The sequence below is a fragment of the Pantherophis guttatus genome, chromosome 1 (assembly GCF_059756535.1).
Source record: "Pantherophis guttatus breed Tessera chromosome 1, ASM5975653v1, whole genome shotgun sequence".
NCBI lineage: Eukaryota > Metazoa > Chordata > Lepidosauria > Squamata > Colubridae > Pantherophis > Pantherophis guttatus.
This window is the reverse complement of record NC_142063.1, coordinates 268,292,187-268,309,274: the sequence shown is the minus strand read 5'-3', so window position 1 is coordinate 268,309,274 and position 17,088 is coordinate 268,292,187. Positions and strand designations below refer to the sequence as shown.

General features: G+C 38.6%; 1 protein-coding gene across 15 annotated transcripts in view; it reads right to left on the bottom strand.

The window, feature by feature from the left end:
- Positions 1 to 5,522: 5,522 nt before the first annotated feature.
- The window catches only part of ARID1B (AT-rich interaction domain 1B), a 434,784-nt gene continuing 423,218 nt past the window's right edge, over positions 5,523 to 17,088 (bottom strand). For 8 of the 15 annotated variants that reach the window (XM_087882863.1, XM_034428584.3, XM_034428579.3 and 5 more), the window contains 4 exons: positions 12,460 to 12,556; positions 9,905 to 10,697; positions 8,298 to 8,428; positions 5,523 to 7,301 (listed from right to left, as the gene is read on the bottom strand). In XM_087882863.1, the coding sequence (XP_087738989.1) occupies positions 5,571 to 7,301; positions 8,298 to 8,428; positions 9,905 to 10,697; positions 12,460 to 12,556 (2,752 nt within the window). In that variant the 3' untranslated portion in view covers positions 5,523 to 5,570. Of the gene's footprint in view, positions 7,302 to 8,297; positions 8,429 to 9,904; positions 10,698 to 12,459; positions 12,557 to 15,044; positions 15,162 to 17,088 lie in introns of all 15 variants that reach the window. The other 7 variants (XM_034428582.3, XM_087882864.1, XM_034428578.3 and 4 more) reach the window with 1 other exon arrangement.

Genomic DNA, 17,088 nt, shown 5'->3' with positions numbered 1-17,088 from the left:
ACGCTGGTAAAATTTCAACCAATTTTTAGTTAGTAACATTCCAAAATATATCCTATCATTTAGAGCATACTTTGCACAACATTCTTTATACCATATGGCACCTATTTGCTTAATAAAAACCTGTATGAATACAATCTGAGAGTTCTGCTAGTAAAAGATCCTGTGTGTCAAACACCAGCCAGAGATTATACTGATTGTTCCACATCAGAGGTGGGTTTCAGCAGGTTCTGACAAGTTCTGGAGAACCAGTAGCGGAAATGTTGAGTAGTTCAGATAACTGGTAGTAAAAATTCTGACTGGCCCCACCCCCATCTATTCTTTGCCTCCCAAGTCCCAGCTGATCAGGAAGAAATGGGGATTTTGCAGTAACCTTCCCCTGGATTGGAGAGGGAATGGAGATTTTACAGTATCCTTCCCCTGGAGTGGGGAGGGAATGGAGATTTTTACAGTATCCTTCCCCTGGAGTGGGGTGGGAATGGAGATTGAGCCGAGGTGGCGCAGTGGTTAGGGTGCAGTACTGCTGCTACTTCAGCTGACTGCTAGTTCAGCAGATCAGCGGATCAAATCTCACCAGCTCAAGGTTGACTTAGCCTTCTATCCTTCTGAGGTGGGTAAAATGAGGACCCAGATTGTTGGGGCAATATGCTATTTAGTATACTGTCTTTGGTGTAAGCCGCCCAGAATCTTTGGAGAGTGGGTGGCATAGAAATATGAATAATAAAATAAAATAAATAAATAAATTTTATAGTATCCTTCCCCTGCCACGTCCACCAAGCCACATCCACAGAACCAGTAGTAAAATTTTTTGAAACCCACCACTGTTCCACGTGTATTAATGCTATTAAACTTTTCAAATTTCATTTGTTTTAATGTTGTAGGTTCCCCCCACCCCAAATAATAATTCTTCTAACAGATCCATACAAATTTAACATTAAATAATCCAATCAATGATCATGCTCCGTGCTTGTTCCACTGAGCATATGAAGTTGCTTCCTTCTTCATCAAACACTTTTATAGCCAGGCTGTAGCTGTTGCGGAGCTGAAAAAAAAGTGTCAAGTTAGGATCCTGAACATAATTTTGTGCAGGACCCTTTCCCAATGCGATAAATTCAAGTTTTACAATTCCCAGCATGGCCAAGACATTTGAAGGTTGTTGTATAACATAATTAAGAATGAAAAGGACCCCAGAATGCTTTTATAGCTTCCTAAATCTGCCTCATTTCATGAAGGGCAGTTACAAATGGGCTATAATTTAACATACATTTCTGATTACATTGTTAGGTGTAAGTTAAAAAGATGAACGAGACTGTTACCAGTGCACAGATTATAACCGGGGGTGGGAAAGAAAAAAATTTGGATAATAGTACTACTCATTTTGCCTAGGAAACTATCTTGCATCTTGTTTTCATTCCAAACAATGAACATGTCTATTGAGGGTAACATATTTTCTAGAAAACCCAAGCTCAGTAAAAAAGCAATAAAACTATAATATACAAACAGCTCCTATTGCCAATTAAAACACAGCAGCAACACTTTGTGCCTGTACAATACTCTAATGAAATGAACCAACAGTGAGGAGCAATTCTTACTAGTCAATTCTGCAGGCCTTGCTGTTAGTCCAGGCCAGTGATGTAGGTGACATGTTATTTCTGGTGACCCGCCAAGCCTCTGGTAGTTGTGCAAGACCTATTGGAAGTTGTGGAAGATCTTGCATGGCCTCTGGAGCCTCCAAAAAGAGCACAAAGTTCAGGGCATTCTTTCCTGATCTTGTTGTGGCTCCGTTGCCTGAGCCTGGGCTATCGACAGATGCAGACTCTGAGAGTGAGGGAGAGGAGTTGGCAAGGCCTCCCTCTCCAGGACCCTCCTCTCTGGCAATGCCTCCGGAGGACACCGAAGGCCAAAAGATAGGCTCAGAGCCAAGCACGTCCCCGCAGCCACAGGTGGACAGCGACGAAGAAGATAAGTGCTGGCTGGACCCTCAGCAGAGGTGCAGGGAGAAGCGTGCGCAGCAGAGGGGAAGGCGTGCCAGAGATTAGCTGAGTCACCGGACCACACCCCACAGGGTATAAATGTGGGTGTGGTGGCCGGTTCCGTTTGTGATGAGCAAAAACTAGAAATAATCCATGATCTCTGCGTTACTGGACTTTGCCTGCTTTATCGGACTGCATTTGGATTAATCCTTGTATTGTTGAAACTCTGCCTGTTTTATCGGAATGCTTGCAGTCTAATCTTTGTTTTGTGTGAGTAAAATCTGAATTGGCAGCTAGCCACTGGGTTGCTGCCAGCTTTATCTTCAAAGAATTTTGTCGTGTGGCTTATTAACTCCAGGCCGTCTGTGGGGGTACGTGTGTGGGACGGGGACAGAACAGATCTTTTCGGAAGCTGCAAGGCCATGCAAGAGCATTTTCTGCAAGTTTGATATGCTGAGCTCAAAAGATTCGCCTTTGCCATCCTAGGCCAGGGATCTCCAACCTTGGTGACTTTATGACTTGTGGACTTCAACTCCCAGAATTCCTCAGCCAGCACAGCACAAGTCGTAAAGTCACCAAGGTTGGAGTTCCCTGGCCTAGGCCATTTAAGAGAACTGCATTGGCCAATACATGCTCAGCCACAACATGAGAGGCTATAGCATTTTTCTCTAGCACAAGATGGATACCAGAACTATGTTGTGTTTCCTGTCTAGGGCGACTATACCAGCAAAGAAAGAAGACCTATCTTTGACCATGTTCTACAGGTTCTTTGAAGTTTATGTTTTTGGGAAACATATGGAAAAAATGCACTGAAAAACACTACTTACGACTTGAACCTCATGATCATCAAGATTGGAAGTATAATAAACTTCAGCTAGAAGGATCCCGTCAAAAGATCTGCCTGCACTCTGATCTGCCTATGCTGATTGTGGGAGAAGGAGTCATCACGTTCATTTGCATGAGGAGAATTGAACATGCAAAAGAGACATATTTTCTTCCATAAAAATGGGTGCAATAGTTATTACGATATTATGAGCAATGAACTCCTGTGACTAAAACATTCTGGAGGCTTACAGTATTGCTGATTTCTATAAGCTTTCTAGCACTGCTTGAGAACCCAATACCTGAAGGAACACCTCTTCTGCATAGTTCTACTCAAAGGTTACTCTCATTTATTTTTGCATGTTGAAATGCGATGAACATAGGTAATTCCCTGACTTACAACCATTCATTTAGCAACCATTCGAAGTCACAACAGCACTGAAAAAAGTGACTTCTGACTTGTCCTCAGATTTAACAACTGTTACAACTTTCCCATGGCGACGTGATCAAATTTCGGGTATTTGGCAATTGTTGTGTGTTTGTGACAGATGCAGCATCCCAGGGACATGGGATCACCATTTGTGACCTTTCCAGCTGGCTTTTGTCAAGCAAAATCAATGGGGGAACCTGGATTTGTTAACAACATGTGATTCACTTAACAACCGTAGTGCCTCACTTAACAACCATGGCAAAAACGTCATAAAATCAGGCACGACTCGCTTAACAACTAACCTTGCTTAGCCACAGAAAATCTGTTAAGTCAAGGACTACCTGTAGGTGTACGCTAGTCTTGCTAGATAATTTCTTTTGGAGACAGGTCTGTCAGGAATCCTTTCTCTTATTTTATTCAGCACTGGGGAATGAATCTCTTAATTCTCTTAGCCCTTCTTGAAAAATAGCCCTTCTTTAGCAGTTCAGTCTCTTCTAATTTCTAGCTTTCAGGTCTCTGACACTTTTAGTCATTTTTTGATTATTATTACATTTAATGATGTTTTTGTTGCACAGCTATTATTAATTTTATGTTAATAGAAATAAATCTAAGACGATAAGTGTAACTCAGGAAACTGCAGTATAAGCTAACTCAATCGAATTATGATTGCCGTTTTTACACAGTTTTATTCAAGCATATATACTTTGAGTGCAGCAACTTTCGTAGACACAGTGAAAATTAGCAATATCATCTTCTTCTGTGGTCTTCTTTATTATAAATAAGGATAGAAAAAAATAATGTTTTTGTTTGTTACATTACCTGAAAACTAGAGACGAACTCGAGGGTAAGCAAAAAAACATAACCTTCCTCATCATTGTCTGAAATGGTTGGGATTTCATGAAGAAATGAGAACATTATTCAAGAACACCCGTCACAGTGCTTAACAAGATTTAATGTACATTTATTCTTAACATGTGGAACATATAAATTTTATACTGAATAAATGATATTCATTAAGCCAGAGGAAAAGGAGGAATTTACATCAAGTTTTTTTGTATTTTTTAAACTACATTATTTTGAAATACAAATGTGTATTCTTTGCACTGAAAAACCTTTGAAGTTGTGTTTTCTTTTTTTTCCCCATATATGTATTTTTTTCTGTAGACTGGTAACCATTTTCTTAAATCAATCCGTACGTAACCATTTCCACATCTTGATTTATAAAGTAAGTTGTGAGCAATTGCTCTCCCGAAATAGAGCATGACTTTATACATACAGAAACTTGTACATTACCCTCGTGGTGTTTTTTTCTTAGTTTTTGGAGTTATGGCCCAAAGAAAATAATAATAATAATAATAATATAATAATATAATAATAATAACAATAATAATAATAAAATTAAGTCTACCATCACTTTGTAGTTACCACATCATGAAAAAAATAAATCCTTGTACTTGTTTTATTTTTTTTAAAAAAAGATGAGGGTATGTTTAATGTACAACTTCTATATACAACACTGCCTTTAGGCAATAAAAAATATTTTAAAAAATGATTTAAAGGAATTGTGATGAACTGTCATTGTGGAAGGTCAAACAATAGATATTGATGTTGACAGTTCTGGTGAGGAAGCAATTTGTGTTGATCGTCTTCAGAGTTATGTTTTTACTTTCTTAAAGAATTGATTTTGCTCCTAGCATAGTGTAACCGTTCTCCTGCAGAGAACCCAAGAAAATGTTGTGGGCAGATGAGGAACTGACCCCCTTTCCTTGACCATCCGCCACACTTACATCACTATCATTTTTCTATTGCACACAGCGCTTTGGACAACGGCAGTAAGGATGGTTGGAATTTCTTTTGTTCTTAAAAAATAAAAAGCACATTAACTCAGCATATTTTTCCCTCCACTTTTGCATTTGACAGTGGCACACCCCTTTCTCCCAACATCAAATCATATTTTGCTATATCCTGACACCCCCCAATTCATGGTTGCTTCCCCTCCCCGAAAAGTAAGATTCAAAGATGGGAAAAACAAACAAACATGGACAAGGATAGCTATGAAAAAGAAATGTGATCTTTGAATGTACTAGAGAGAGACTTTGGTTAAAAAAATAAAATAAAAAGATGTACTTATACACATAGACAGCAAATATTAATTCCATAACTGTTCAAATTAATGTTTTAAAATTCCCAATTGGTAAATAGCGAATGGGGCAGAGGAGCAAAGATTCTTCTTCTTTTTCTTCTTCTTTTTTTCCCATTCTTCCTACACTGGATAAACAGGTACAGAAACCAGGCAGTTATATGTGACCCTTTAATCTCCACTCACACATGCTTGCTTCTCACTTGTGTCATAACTGCCCTATCTGAAAGAGTACATCACAGATGACAGATGCAACCATAGAGTTCAGGACAGCTGATATTGAGATATCCAGCAAGCGGCCCTCATGTAAAAGGAATTCGGAGCGGTTTTCCTCTACCCGAGCCATGGCCAACAAGGCCTTGGCTGCCCTGCACATCATGTCCACGCTAGGTGGCTCCAGAGGTGGAGGCTGCATGTGCATAAGGTTATGTTGGCTCTGCTGGTACTGGGCCATGGTGACCCCGTCCTCAAGGAAGCTTATCAAGTTTCCAATGCTTCCCTTCTGCACAGCTATTGCCCTTGCCACTAACGTGTCCCCTCGGGCGAGGTTTGATAAGAGCGCCATTGACATTTCTCGGCAGACAGGATTTTTGCGTTCCCCAACGTACCTAACTAAAGTAGCATACAGTTTCTCCTGACGACTGAATGGGGGCGTGGCCAATATAAGGTCCACATTATTGTCTTGGATACTGAGTTTACACAGGGTTTCCAGTACAAGTCTCTGAGGCGAAAGGATTGAGTTGGGCCCCACAGTTGGAAAAGGATCTTGTGCCTCTGCCGATGGGCACACCATCCAGTGCAGTAAGCCATCCAAAATTGGCAAACAGATGCTTTCTGTATAAGCAGATAAGTCTAGCTGCCCAGAAATGTTGGCAAGTGTGACCAATGTATTATCCCTCAAGACCTCAAGGCAGTCCCACCACCACTCATCCTTGCTGCAGGCCACCCCTTTGTCCACTTCTTCCTCTTTTTCATATGTCTGTGGTGTACGCTTTCTTTCTGGGTGCTCATGATGAAGAAGAATCAATTTTCCCAAGATTAGCACCAAGCCTGGATGTTTAGACATTTCCACATCATTGCCAGGCACAAAAGATAAGCTGCGGACAATATTTGACACACAGATGCAACGCTTGGCCAAAGAATCTTGCCAATGGGTAATGGTACATAGAGGAGTCTCATCTCGACTCCGTGGCTCATCTTCCAGTAGTTTGATATTTCGATGACTTTTCACTTGATGGATCCCAAATGGAAATTTATTACTATCTGTCTGAGAATTAGAGTCGGGGTCTTCAGACAATGCTCCCGGGCGAGCTGACAAGACATCATCAATAGTGGCTGATATGCTTTTGTCTTGCTGTTCCTCAGATTCTCCTTTCCCCTCTACATTCTTCTTTTTACCTGAGGAGACCGACAGAGATGGCCGCCTGCAAGGAGGAATCTCCATCTTACTCTCAAAGTGGGTCTGAATATGTTCAGTTGTATCACCCCCACCAAGTTGCCAATGAAGAAGCCCACTGTTGAATTCCTGAACGTGCCCCAGCCTATCAGATCGGTCAACAACAAATAAGTTGTTTTTCTTTACAATTTTTATTGGCAACTTGTCAAACTTACTGGCTTGTTTTGGCCTCTCACTTGGATCAAGAATGGCACCAGGTGGAGCAACAAGAGTGCTCTTTCCTTCTTCTGTGTTCTCAGTTTCATCTTCTTCCTCTTCTTCCTCGTCATCTTCCAGGTCATCAAAGTAATCGATACATTCACCATTGTTTTCTTCCTCTTTCCTGACATTCTCTGTTGCAGACTGCCCGTCCTCATTAGGAGATGAATTATGATCTTGCAGTTTTGGTCCTGGATGTCCCACTTCATATTCCGTAAGGATCCCAAAAATATCAATCAGGCATTTTCTAAAATATTCCACCAACAGCTCAAGAAAACCAGATAACTGAGGAAACAAAGAGGAAAAACAGAAAAAACGGTAAAAAGAGCATTTTAGTCCATTATAGAATTGTGAAAATAAGAAAAGATTTGTTTTAGGAAAAAAAGATCTTTAGACTCCCTTTTACAAGATTCAGAATTGGTTAGTCCTTTCTTCCTATTTACACATAAAACAAATACTTTTAATACAGATGACAAGTAATCTGTAGATTAGAGTTATAGAGTTCAGAGTACTCCATAATAAAAAAGTTAACAATTATGAATTCCTTAAAAGTTTACTTTTGAGTAGTATTTAGTTCATGTGATTGTAAAAATGAACTGAGTCTTCTTTTCAAAGAAAATTTCTTTCCTTTTCAAAGCGTATGAACCGTTACATATGATCCTGAGTTACAATTATGAGTATAATGAGCTATGATGGTGCAGTGGTTAGAATGCAGTATTGCAGGCTAACTCTGCTCACTGCCAAGGAGTTCGATTCCTTCAATCCTGACTGACTCAAGGTTGACTCAGCCTTTCATCCTTCCAAGGTTGGTAAAATGAGGACCCACATTGTTGGGGGCAATATGCTGACTCTGCAAACCATTTAGAGAGGGCTGTAAAACACTGTGAAACAGTATATAAATCTAAGTGCTATTGCTATAATTGTATAATTATACAATTATTTGTATAATTCTTTGTCTTACCTTATTTTATTTTAGCAGTCAGAACAAGAAGACTCATAGCTTTTACATTCACAGATTGGTGTAATACAAGGAGTTGAGCAATAAAACTAGTTCCGTGGCATGACAATGTGCACCCTTACTTCCCCATTACATTACCGGAAAATATGCCAATTATTGAGCCACCATCTATGAGCTGTATATCTTCTGTGGTCTTTGGAGGGCTTGCCCTACTCCTTAGGGAAACTGGATGGGCAATGGAAAACATAGCAGCAAAGAATGTGGGCTTCCCCCTCCATTTACAGAATGAATGGTGTCTTTGAGATGAAAAATAACCAACCTACCTGAGAGAGATTGAAAGTAGCAACCGTACTATCATCGTACAGAAGAATGTTAATAGTGTCTAATGCCCAAGTACTTTCTGCAAGAAGGCCTGATTTAAGAGACATCATCACTCGCCAGGCTTCCGGACTCACTGAAAACAAACAAAGCAAGAAAGCATTTATTAAGCAGAAATCTGCAGCAGCATTGGAAGCCTGAAAACAGAGACAATTTGCTCTTTTGAAGAGCAGAGGGTGTACCAAAGTATTTCCAAATAATTTTTGATGCCCTATTATATAATCGTATGAAAAGAGCTAGACCAGAAGTCTTCAAACTTGGCAGCTTTAAGACTTGTGGACTTCAACTCCCAGAATTCTCCAGCCAGCATATGCTGGGAGAATTCTGGGAGTTGAAGTCCACAAGTCTTAAAGCTGCCAAGTTTGAAGACCTCTGAGCTAGATTGTTGTGAAACTGAAGGGATGATTTTCTCTAAAGCCTAGGAAATTGACAGAGACAGTAAGGTTTTATCTCAGTTAATTTGGAAATACATAGGTACATGTGTCACACGTGCTTTGTGGTACACGGCGAAAACTCTGTATATTCTGATGAAATGCTCCACTTTAATTTTGTAAAACACAGTTAATATCCACATCTTTAGAGTAGGAGGGTGTAGAGAAAAAAGCAGCTTTATAATACCAGTAGAAGAGGTTGACAGGCGAAATATCAACACTGCTCTATGTTTATTGGTTTCTTCTTCTTCAGAAAAACAAAAATTATGTTTGCTTCAGCACTCTTACAATGCTCACTTAAAGCATACATTTATAAAGAAGCAAAGTATTTTTTGTTTTGAAAAACTGCTAGGTATTCCTCCCTAGGAAACTAATTCTCCTGGAGTTTCCTTTTAGGGAAGGAAAGCTATCAATAGAAGGACAGTATTTACAGCTTGAGTGATATCCAAACATATCTATATATCTCTGTAACATGCAACAAGATACTATTCATCAGCAACTTCAGAAAGTGGGGCATATATCAGTGCAATAAGACTATCTTTGCTTTCTTTCAAGAAAGAAGATGACTGATCAGCATGTCCAGAATTTGTCAATATCATACCTCATAGATCAATTTCCCAAGCAACAGTGCCGCTATATGGCTCCAAGACAAACTTCCTCAGCCTTTACATGTATTTTAACTGTTTCCTTTTGTCAAAAGTTACTATTCCATTAACAACTTTTACTCCTTGAAAAGAGAGCTTTCAAGTTAAAATTTCAAGTGTTTTTACTAGATATAAGATGCATTATATGTGAATTCAGACTTTTGTTCTGAGATCATAAGCAACCATTAATTATAAACAATATAAAATATTATGAAAGTACACAATAAGAACAACATCATCTTAAAATAATACAATATTGTACCTCTTGCAACCATTATACTTCCCTAAATATTCAGTATTTATTTGTATTTTATTGATTGATGATACATAAATAATTTTTCCTACCACAAAACAAATTTGAGATTAGCTTCAATTTAATAAAACTAATTTCTTAAGTGAATTAATAGAAATAAATGCAAGCTCTACAAAATTATTGTAAAAAGTCTCTTCCTCTGTAAGGACAATAGGAACACTTACCGATATCTTTTGAGGTAATCTTTCGCCTTGGTTTTAAAACTGGTTGGGATGCTTCTACCGAACCTGGAGGAAAAGTGACTTCCCGCCTAATAGATGGTGGTGGCTGTGTTGGAGGACATGTGACCTGCGAGCCTGGAAGAGTGGGCATAACTTTTGGCATCTTCATAGAGGATAGGAACGGAGATTTACTGGGAGACATACGATTTTCATGAGAGCGTGGGAAAGATGCAGGGCTAGGAGCTCGAGATATGTGGTTTGGCATTGATGGCGGCGTCTGATAGGATGACTGAGGAGGTCGAGTAATAGGCTGCATGGAAGCAGAAGATGACATGTAAGAAGGCTGTCGCTGGTTGACATGAGAAGGCCACTGGCTTTCATGGTTTATTCTCTGGTCAGGTACCATCATATCATCAGTACGATTCAACCCTGGATAAGGTGGGGCCTGTGCAGGGCCCCCGGGGCCTTGCCTGTTCTGATATGGGTAAGACATATCATTTCTTGTGGGCCACATAGTTTGTTGGGGGCTTTCACTGGAAGCTGATGACTGCATTGGACCACCAATCATCTGAGGAGGTATTCCATGTTGTTGCATTTGTCCAGGAGCCTGCATCCTCTCTCTGTTATAAGGATATGGATACTGTCCCTGGATGGGTCTCCTGTCTGGTCCAGAGTAAGCACTGCTGTACTGGTTAAACATCTCCTGCTGTTGGTTGCTATATTGCATGTTAAACATATCTCCATCATGACGTTTTGCTGGAGGCCCATACATGCCATCCATATGGCGTTTGTAGTTCTGAAAAAATAGACACCAAATAATTAAAATAATATAAAATATTATTTTTATATATTCTTATGCATTGGTGTGATAGAATAATTACAATATACTTACAATATTTTAAATACAAATAATCATCTTTATTTTCATTAGTACCGTAATTGAAAGATGTACAATGGCCTTTTAATTATTTGAATAAATATTCATAAGGTCGTTGAAATTTTGTCCATATGTAGTGTGTAACATTTTAAATGAATTACGATTTTAGTGTCAGACTATATGATTATGATTGTAGGCATAAAATGAGGTACCAATTTCATTTTAGGAATTGTTTTGAGTACATACTACATTATAATTAAATGTCTTAATATTTCATTTTCAACTATTAAGTTATGGAAGTGGAATCAGGAAGTTGATAAAAATGTATGTATTAGTTAAGATGTTTTTAGACTTTAGATGTTTATTTAAAAAACCCTAAAATAAACCTAGAATCTTCTTTTTGATTCTCCTAGATCTTGATTAGTATCTTTTAAGGATAAAAAGTATTAAGGATAATTCTGTGTGGCACTGAATATGATATTTGATTGAGGTTTTAGACAGAGATGTGTTAGTGGATTGATTTAAATGTTTTGAAAATGACAGACATATAGATGGATATTTGAGCACGCTTTCTCTCTCACGCACATACATTTTCCTTGTGATGATTCTTATGTGGCTAAATGTTGCCAATAACATTATTTATTTATTTTGAAACATACACAACAATGCAAACCCCCAATTAATATACAAGAAAATGCCAAAACAAACTATAAAAAACTAAAAACAGAGGAACATATAACATGCAATAATAAGTAAAAAGAAAAAATGGAAAAAATGATGAACAATCTAGGTATATCATTTGTACAGTATACCAAACATTAAACAGTATATGAATAGTTCATATTGGAAAGAAAAGAGAAAATTATATTGTAAATGATGCTTGCTAGCTAAATGAAGCCCCGAAGAAGAGAAATCCTCATTACAAAATTTTCTTGCAGGTTCCACTTATTTTTAATTGCCAATAATTTACTTTAAAATGTTACTAGCTATGAATCAATAAATAAAATGTGAATGTTGTGGAAGAAAGGCTACCTCAACACTAATTGAGGTAGCCTTTTATTATGGAGGACAGGTGATGCCAACTTCTGCAGATTCACCTAACTGTGTTCCCTTCTCCCTAGTTGAAATATCCTTAGAAGTTTTAAATAAGAAGGCAGAATTATCTTCCTTTCTGCTTTTATACAACAGTAAAACAGTCTGTTTATGAAGGCTATGGGTTCCCCCACGTCTAGAGATTTTTAAGATGCTGGTCAGCCATTTCTTACGAGCGATTTAACTGTTTTTCCTGCACAATGCAGAGAATTTGACTAGCTAATCCTTGTAGTTGCTTCCAATTTTACATTTCTATGATCCTACAACTCCCCCCCCTCTAAATTTAATGTAACCACAATTTAGTCATTGCATATAGAACTATTTGGGATACATCTTATTATTTTTTTTAATATTTTTATATTTTCTTATTAATTTCTCAGTCAATAAAACAGAATAATTTTAGTGAATGTTCTGTATCATAACAGTAGCCAATTGCTGTTAAGAAACATTCCATATAAAAGGATACAAATATACAATTTTCGTAAGTAGCAAACATCGTTGTCCATTGTTTACTTTTTTTTGCCAGTGCCAAATGCTTAGATTTCTAGAATGAATTTTGCAAAAGAAATTACACTGTAAAACTATTTACCTGCTGCTGTGGAAACATTCCAGATTGGTGTCCTCCATAGGGGGGTTGTCCAGAAGGAGGAGCTTGCATTGGATACTGCGGTCCATACGGTTCATGCCTGCAATGAAAAATATGAGCTGTAAGTTAGTGCTTATGATTTCCAAAATGCCTCAAAATAGTGAAACTTCTTATCCCATTAAAACAGTTTCTATCCTTCATGAAGCCTGAAAATCTCTAACAGCATCCTCTTTTTTCATATCAAACGTTCTCCACCAAATGTCGTACAGTATGTTTTAAAAATGAAGTGATTTTAATTTTCGATTACATACATTCAATTCCACTCAATCTTATTCAGTACAAATGTAATAGAGTAAATTAGTGATCACTCTCTTAGAATAATTGGTAATAATATATCAATATTGGTAAAAAAAAGTGATGTCTTCTGTTTTCAGGATTGAACGTGCCTACCATCAGATAAAAATAACATGTGGCCTGGATGCAGACATGTTTCACCTTTCTTTGGATGACTTAGCAGTTTATGATTCCATATTCTTGAATCTCACTTGGCAATGTCTGTATGAGCTTTAATACAAAAGCATCTGACTAACGTACTGTAACTGAGAAGAAATGCAACTGACTGGCTGAAGTAGATTCCATACTTGATATTCAGAATGTTGGCAACAATATATGATTACCTAATATAGCCAGAGTGTTGCAGTTTTAAAACAATTTTTGTATAAATGAGTAATGCATGATCTAATAGCCATTCTTAGATTAAAAAAAAAAGATTACAAATCTGAAGTGGAAAGGTAGTTAATGGAATACAAAGAAATAATTAAATGTAAAACAACAGTAACAATACTAAGATTACAAACATATCTAATAAAATCAGCTAAGAATCACTCTTTTAAATGATTTAAATGAGCTTATTATATCTATTGGGCTCCAAATTTAGAAGCTTTAGATGCAGCCTCAAACTTACCTGGAATTGAAGAAAAGCACCATCTAAATATATTTTATCCAAATATATAAAACGTTTACATTTGTTCTTACAATGTGTCATCTAAATGCAGTGATCAAATTTTCCCACACCAGATTGAATGGTTTTAAGCAAATAAGCATTAAGCATTGGATGTAAGCAGGGGTGAAATGCTCCTGGTTCGGACCGGATCGCCCGATCCGGTAGCGATGACGGCGGATGGCTCGGAGAACCGGTAGCAAAAATCCCTGCCCCCCCCCATGCCCAGCTGAGCCATGCAATCATCAGAGGCTGTTTTTTAAACTTTTAAAAGCATTTTTTCCTGCAACCACTTCGGCCGAAAAAATGCTTTTAAAAGTATATATATATATAAAAAAGCCTCTGATGATCGTGCAGCTCAGCTGGAATCTTCAGAGGCTTTTAAAGGCATTTTTTTCTGCAACCTCTTCAGCCGAAGAGGTTGTAGAAAAAAAAAAGCCTTTAAAAGCCTCTGATGATCCCAGCTGAATTGCCTGATTGTCAGAGGCTTCTAAAAGCATTTTTTTCTGCAACCTCTTAAAATGCTTTTAAAAGTAAAAAAAAATAAATGTTGGCCACGCCCACCCAGTCACATTAAACCCCCCCCACCAAGCCACGCCCACAGAACCAGTATTAACAAATTTTACATTTCACCACTGGATGTAAGCACCATGAGCTCATTCAGGATATCAGACTCCTGCAGTGGGCTAGCTAATATTATGGTAACAGCACAGATATCATGATCAGAAGTGTCACACAGTACAGCAGAAAAGTACAGAAAATGGGGCAAGGGAGAATGGGAGAGTTTTGGTTGGACGCAGCAGTCTGTGCACTACTCCTGAGACATATGCCTAAAAGATAAGGCATTTACCATGGAAGAAAAGAGAGCGAATTTCCCAATTTCCCAAGCAATGCAGTTTCCTGGATTATTGCATTGTTGCATTAAATACACATATGGTTGATTTATAATACCTCAATAAAAATCTATATTGCCCCAGTGGTCTAAAGTGGAGAAATCTGCTAAAAGTGAAAGTAATTGAAATTTCAAGAACTTCAGTAATCTACTTTGGCTTAAATTGTGTTAGTTAAATTAGGTTGGAGGCAATAGTCATGTTATAACTGTATAGCGATATGTGAAACAAATTTACTTTAGGGAGTAAATAAAAGAAAGGAGCAGCAGCCTGTATTTCAAGCACATGTTCAATTAATTTATTTATGAAATGACATCAACAAAGAAACATCTGAGAACCTCACTGTTTTACAAATGAATGTAAAGTAAAAGGCTGAGAAAAGTATTCTCTGGTGAATGGTTTTATAATGTGTAAAAATGCTGTAATCTCAAGTTTTCTACATGTTCCAAATGAATCCATCTCTAGAATCCAAACTTTAAAAAAAAAGCCGAAGTAAAGCATAAAATCATCTACCAAGCACTGCAGCCATGCAACCAACATTATTCTCAAGGAGTTTATGCCAATGTCTTGCAGAAAATCCGAGAGCATGAAACGCAATACAGCAATCCAGTGTAGCAAATTGCACCTCCTATTCAGTAGTTCTTAAGATTTAAGTTTATCTGTTAACACAGGCATTTTAAACAGATTAAATTATTCACCTTTGTTGCCCAGGATAAGAGTTAGGAGAGTACATGCTTGGGTCACTGTTTGAAGGCACCATGTTGCTTTGACCAGGTGCTCCCATACTGCCTTCAGGACCCAGCCCATGATCCAACCTAAAAATGACAAAGGAAACCTCACACTGTAAAAAACACTTATTCTTCAAGTCTGGTGAATTAAAATAATAATAATAAAAAAAAAAACTTATGGAATAGCCAATTTCAAATCAACATTTTCTCTGAGACTGAAAATGTTTTGCAGGCCACTGCGGACTTTTTGATGAATAAAATTTTAGAGGCTAGCTCATGCAGCTCTTGTTTGTAAATTTTGCCAGATGTATAAAGAACTATGCAATTGCAAGTTTCATATCTATTCATGAAATTTACTTAGGATTCTATGTAATTAATAACTAGAAGGTAATTGTAGAGATTAAAGAGGACGGCCTTGATATTTATTTTATTTATTTACTTGTTAAATTTATTTGCCACCTATCTTGCCATGGGGCCACTCTGGGTGGCTTGCAAAAATAAAACAAAATTAAAATGGTAAAAAAAATGTAAAAATAACAATAGTAAAGAATAAAACAATAAAAATAAACAATGAAAGTGCAACAATATGAAATGAAAAAGATAGTGGAGGGGGAGCAGGGAGCTCAGGAGATGGGCTGAGCCACATCCAGTGTTGCATTTCCCTACTGGATATTCAAGCCCCATTACAAGGTTATAAAAGGTAGAACATATTTGTCCAGATAGTGTTCGGAAGCGGATCAGACAAACAGCTCTATAATTTATGAACTATAAAAAGGGGAAGAGGTACAATACAATTTGCAAGGTTCTTTTATTATAGACAATCTCAATAAAAGTAGTTTTAGCCTTCTTGTTGAATTGATTTTTTAGTTTGGTGTACCTAATGGTGTTGACCTCAATCTTGCAAGCCTGTGTTGTTACCTCCTTCCTGAATTAGGAACCTGCTTCTGAATGTTACTCTTTATCACCTTGGCAATGCACCTTGGCAGTGGTGGGATTCAATTTTTTTAACAACCGGTTCTGTAGGCGTGGCTTAGTTGGGGGTGTGGCTTGGTGGTCATGTGACTGGGTGGGCATGCCTATGTGCATAGGGACTACTCAGAGGGCTGAAAAAAGTCATTTCTGACTGATCCTCGCACTTTTGACCGGTCCTCGCACTTATGACCATCCTCACATTTATACTCATTGCGGCATTCTTAACAACCGTGTCAATCATTTCACCACTACTTCTCTTCACCACAGTGACAAGGCAGCCCTCATCTCCTGTCGCTTGGGACTCGGAGCAGTAAACAGCGTCTGGTTCGGGGAGCAGCCGGATTTTGCTCTCCATTACTCTCTCGGTCCCCTGCAAACTCTCATCTCTCGAGAAGCCCAACCAAAGTTTCCCGCACCATTTCAGGGAACGCTCCTCGAGAGATGAGAGCTTGCAGGGGGCCGAGAGAGCAATGGAGAGCAAAATCCGGCTGCTCCCCGAACCAGACGCTGTTTACCGCTCCGAGTCCCAAGCGACAGGAGATGAGGGCTGCCTTGTCCCGCAAATATGCCGGATTTTGCTCTCCATTGCAGACACCAGATCGCAATGCACCACCTGCAAAAATGTGAAAATTTCCAAATGTAGCCCTGCCCTCTTACAGCTCTCCTGATGTTCAACTGTTGTCTTTCAAGGAGGATACTTGGCCAGCTTCATGCTTGATGTCTCCCACCTTGGCAGCTTTAAGACTTGTGGACTTCAACTCCCAGAATTCTCCACAATTCCTCAGAATGGGCTAGGCGGGAGTTGAAGTCCAAACGTTGTAAAAGAGCCACAATTGCCCAGCCCTGGGCTAGGGTAGGCTGACGCCGCGCAGATGGGAGGCGGGTCAGGGCGAGGGGCGGGCAACCCAGCAATTTAACAAACGGTTCCGTGTGCTGCAGGGACAATAAATTACAAAAAAACACCAAACCATTTGTTAAATTGCTGGCTCGCCCGCCCCATTTATTGGCAATAAATAGTAGTGCGGAGGGGCGGGGCAAGGGG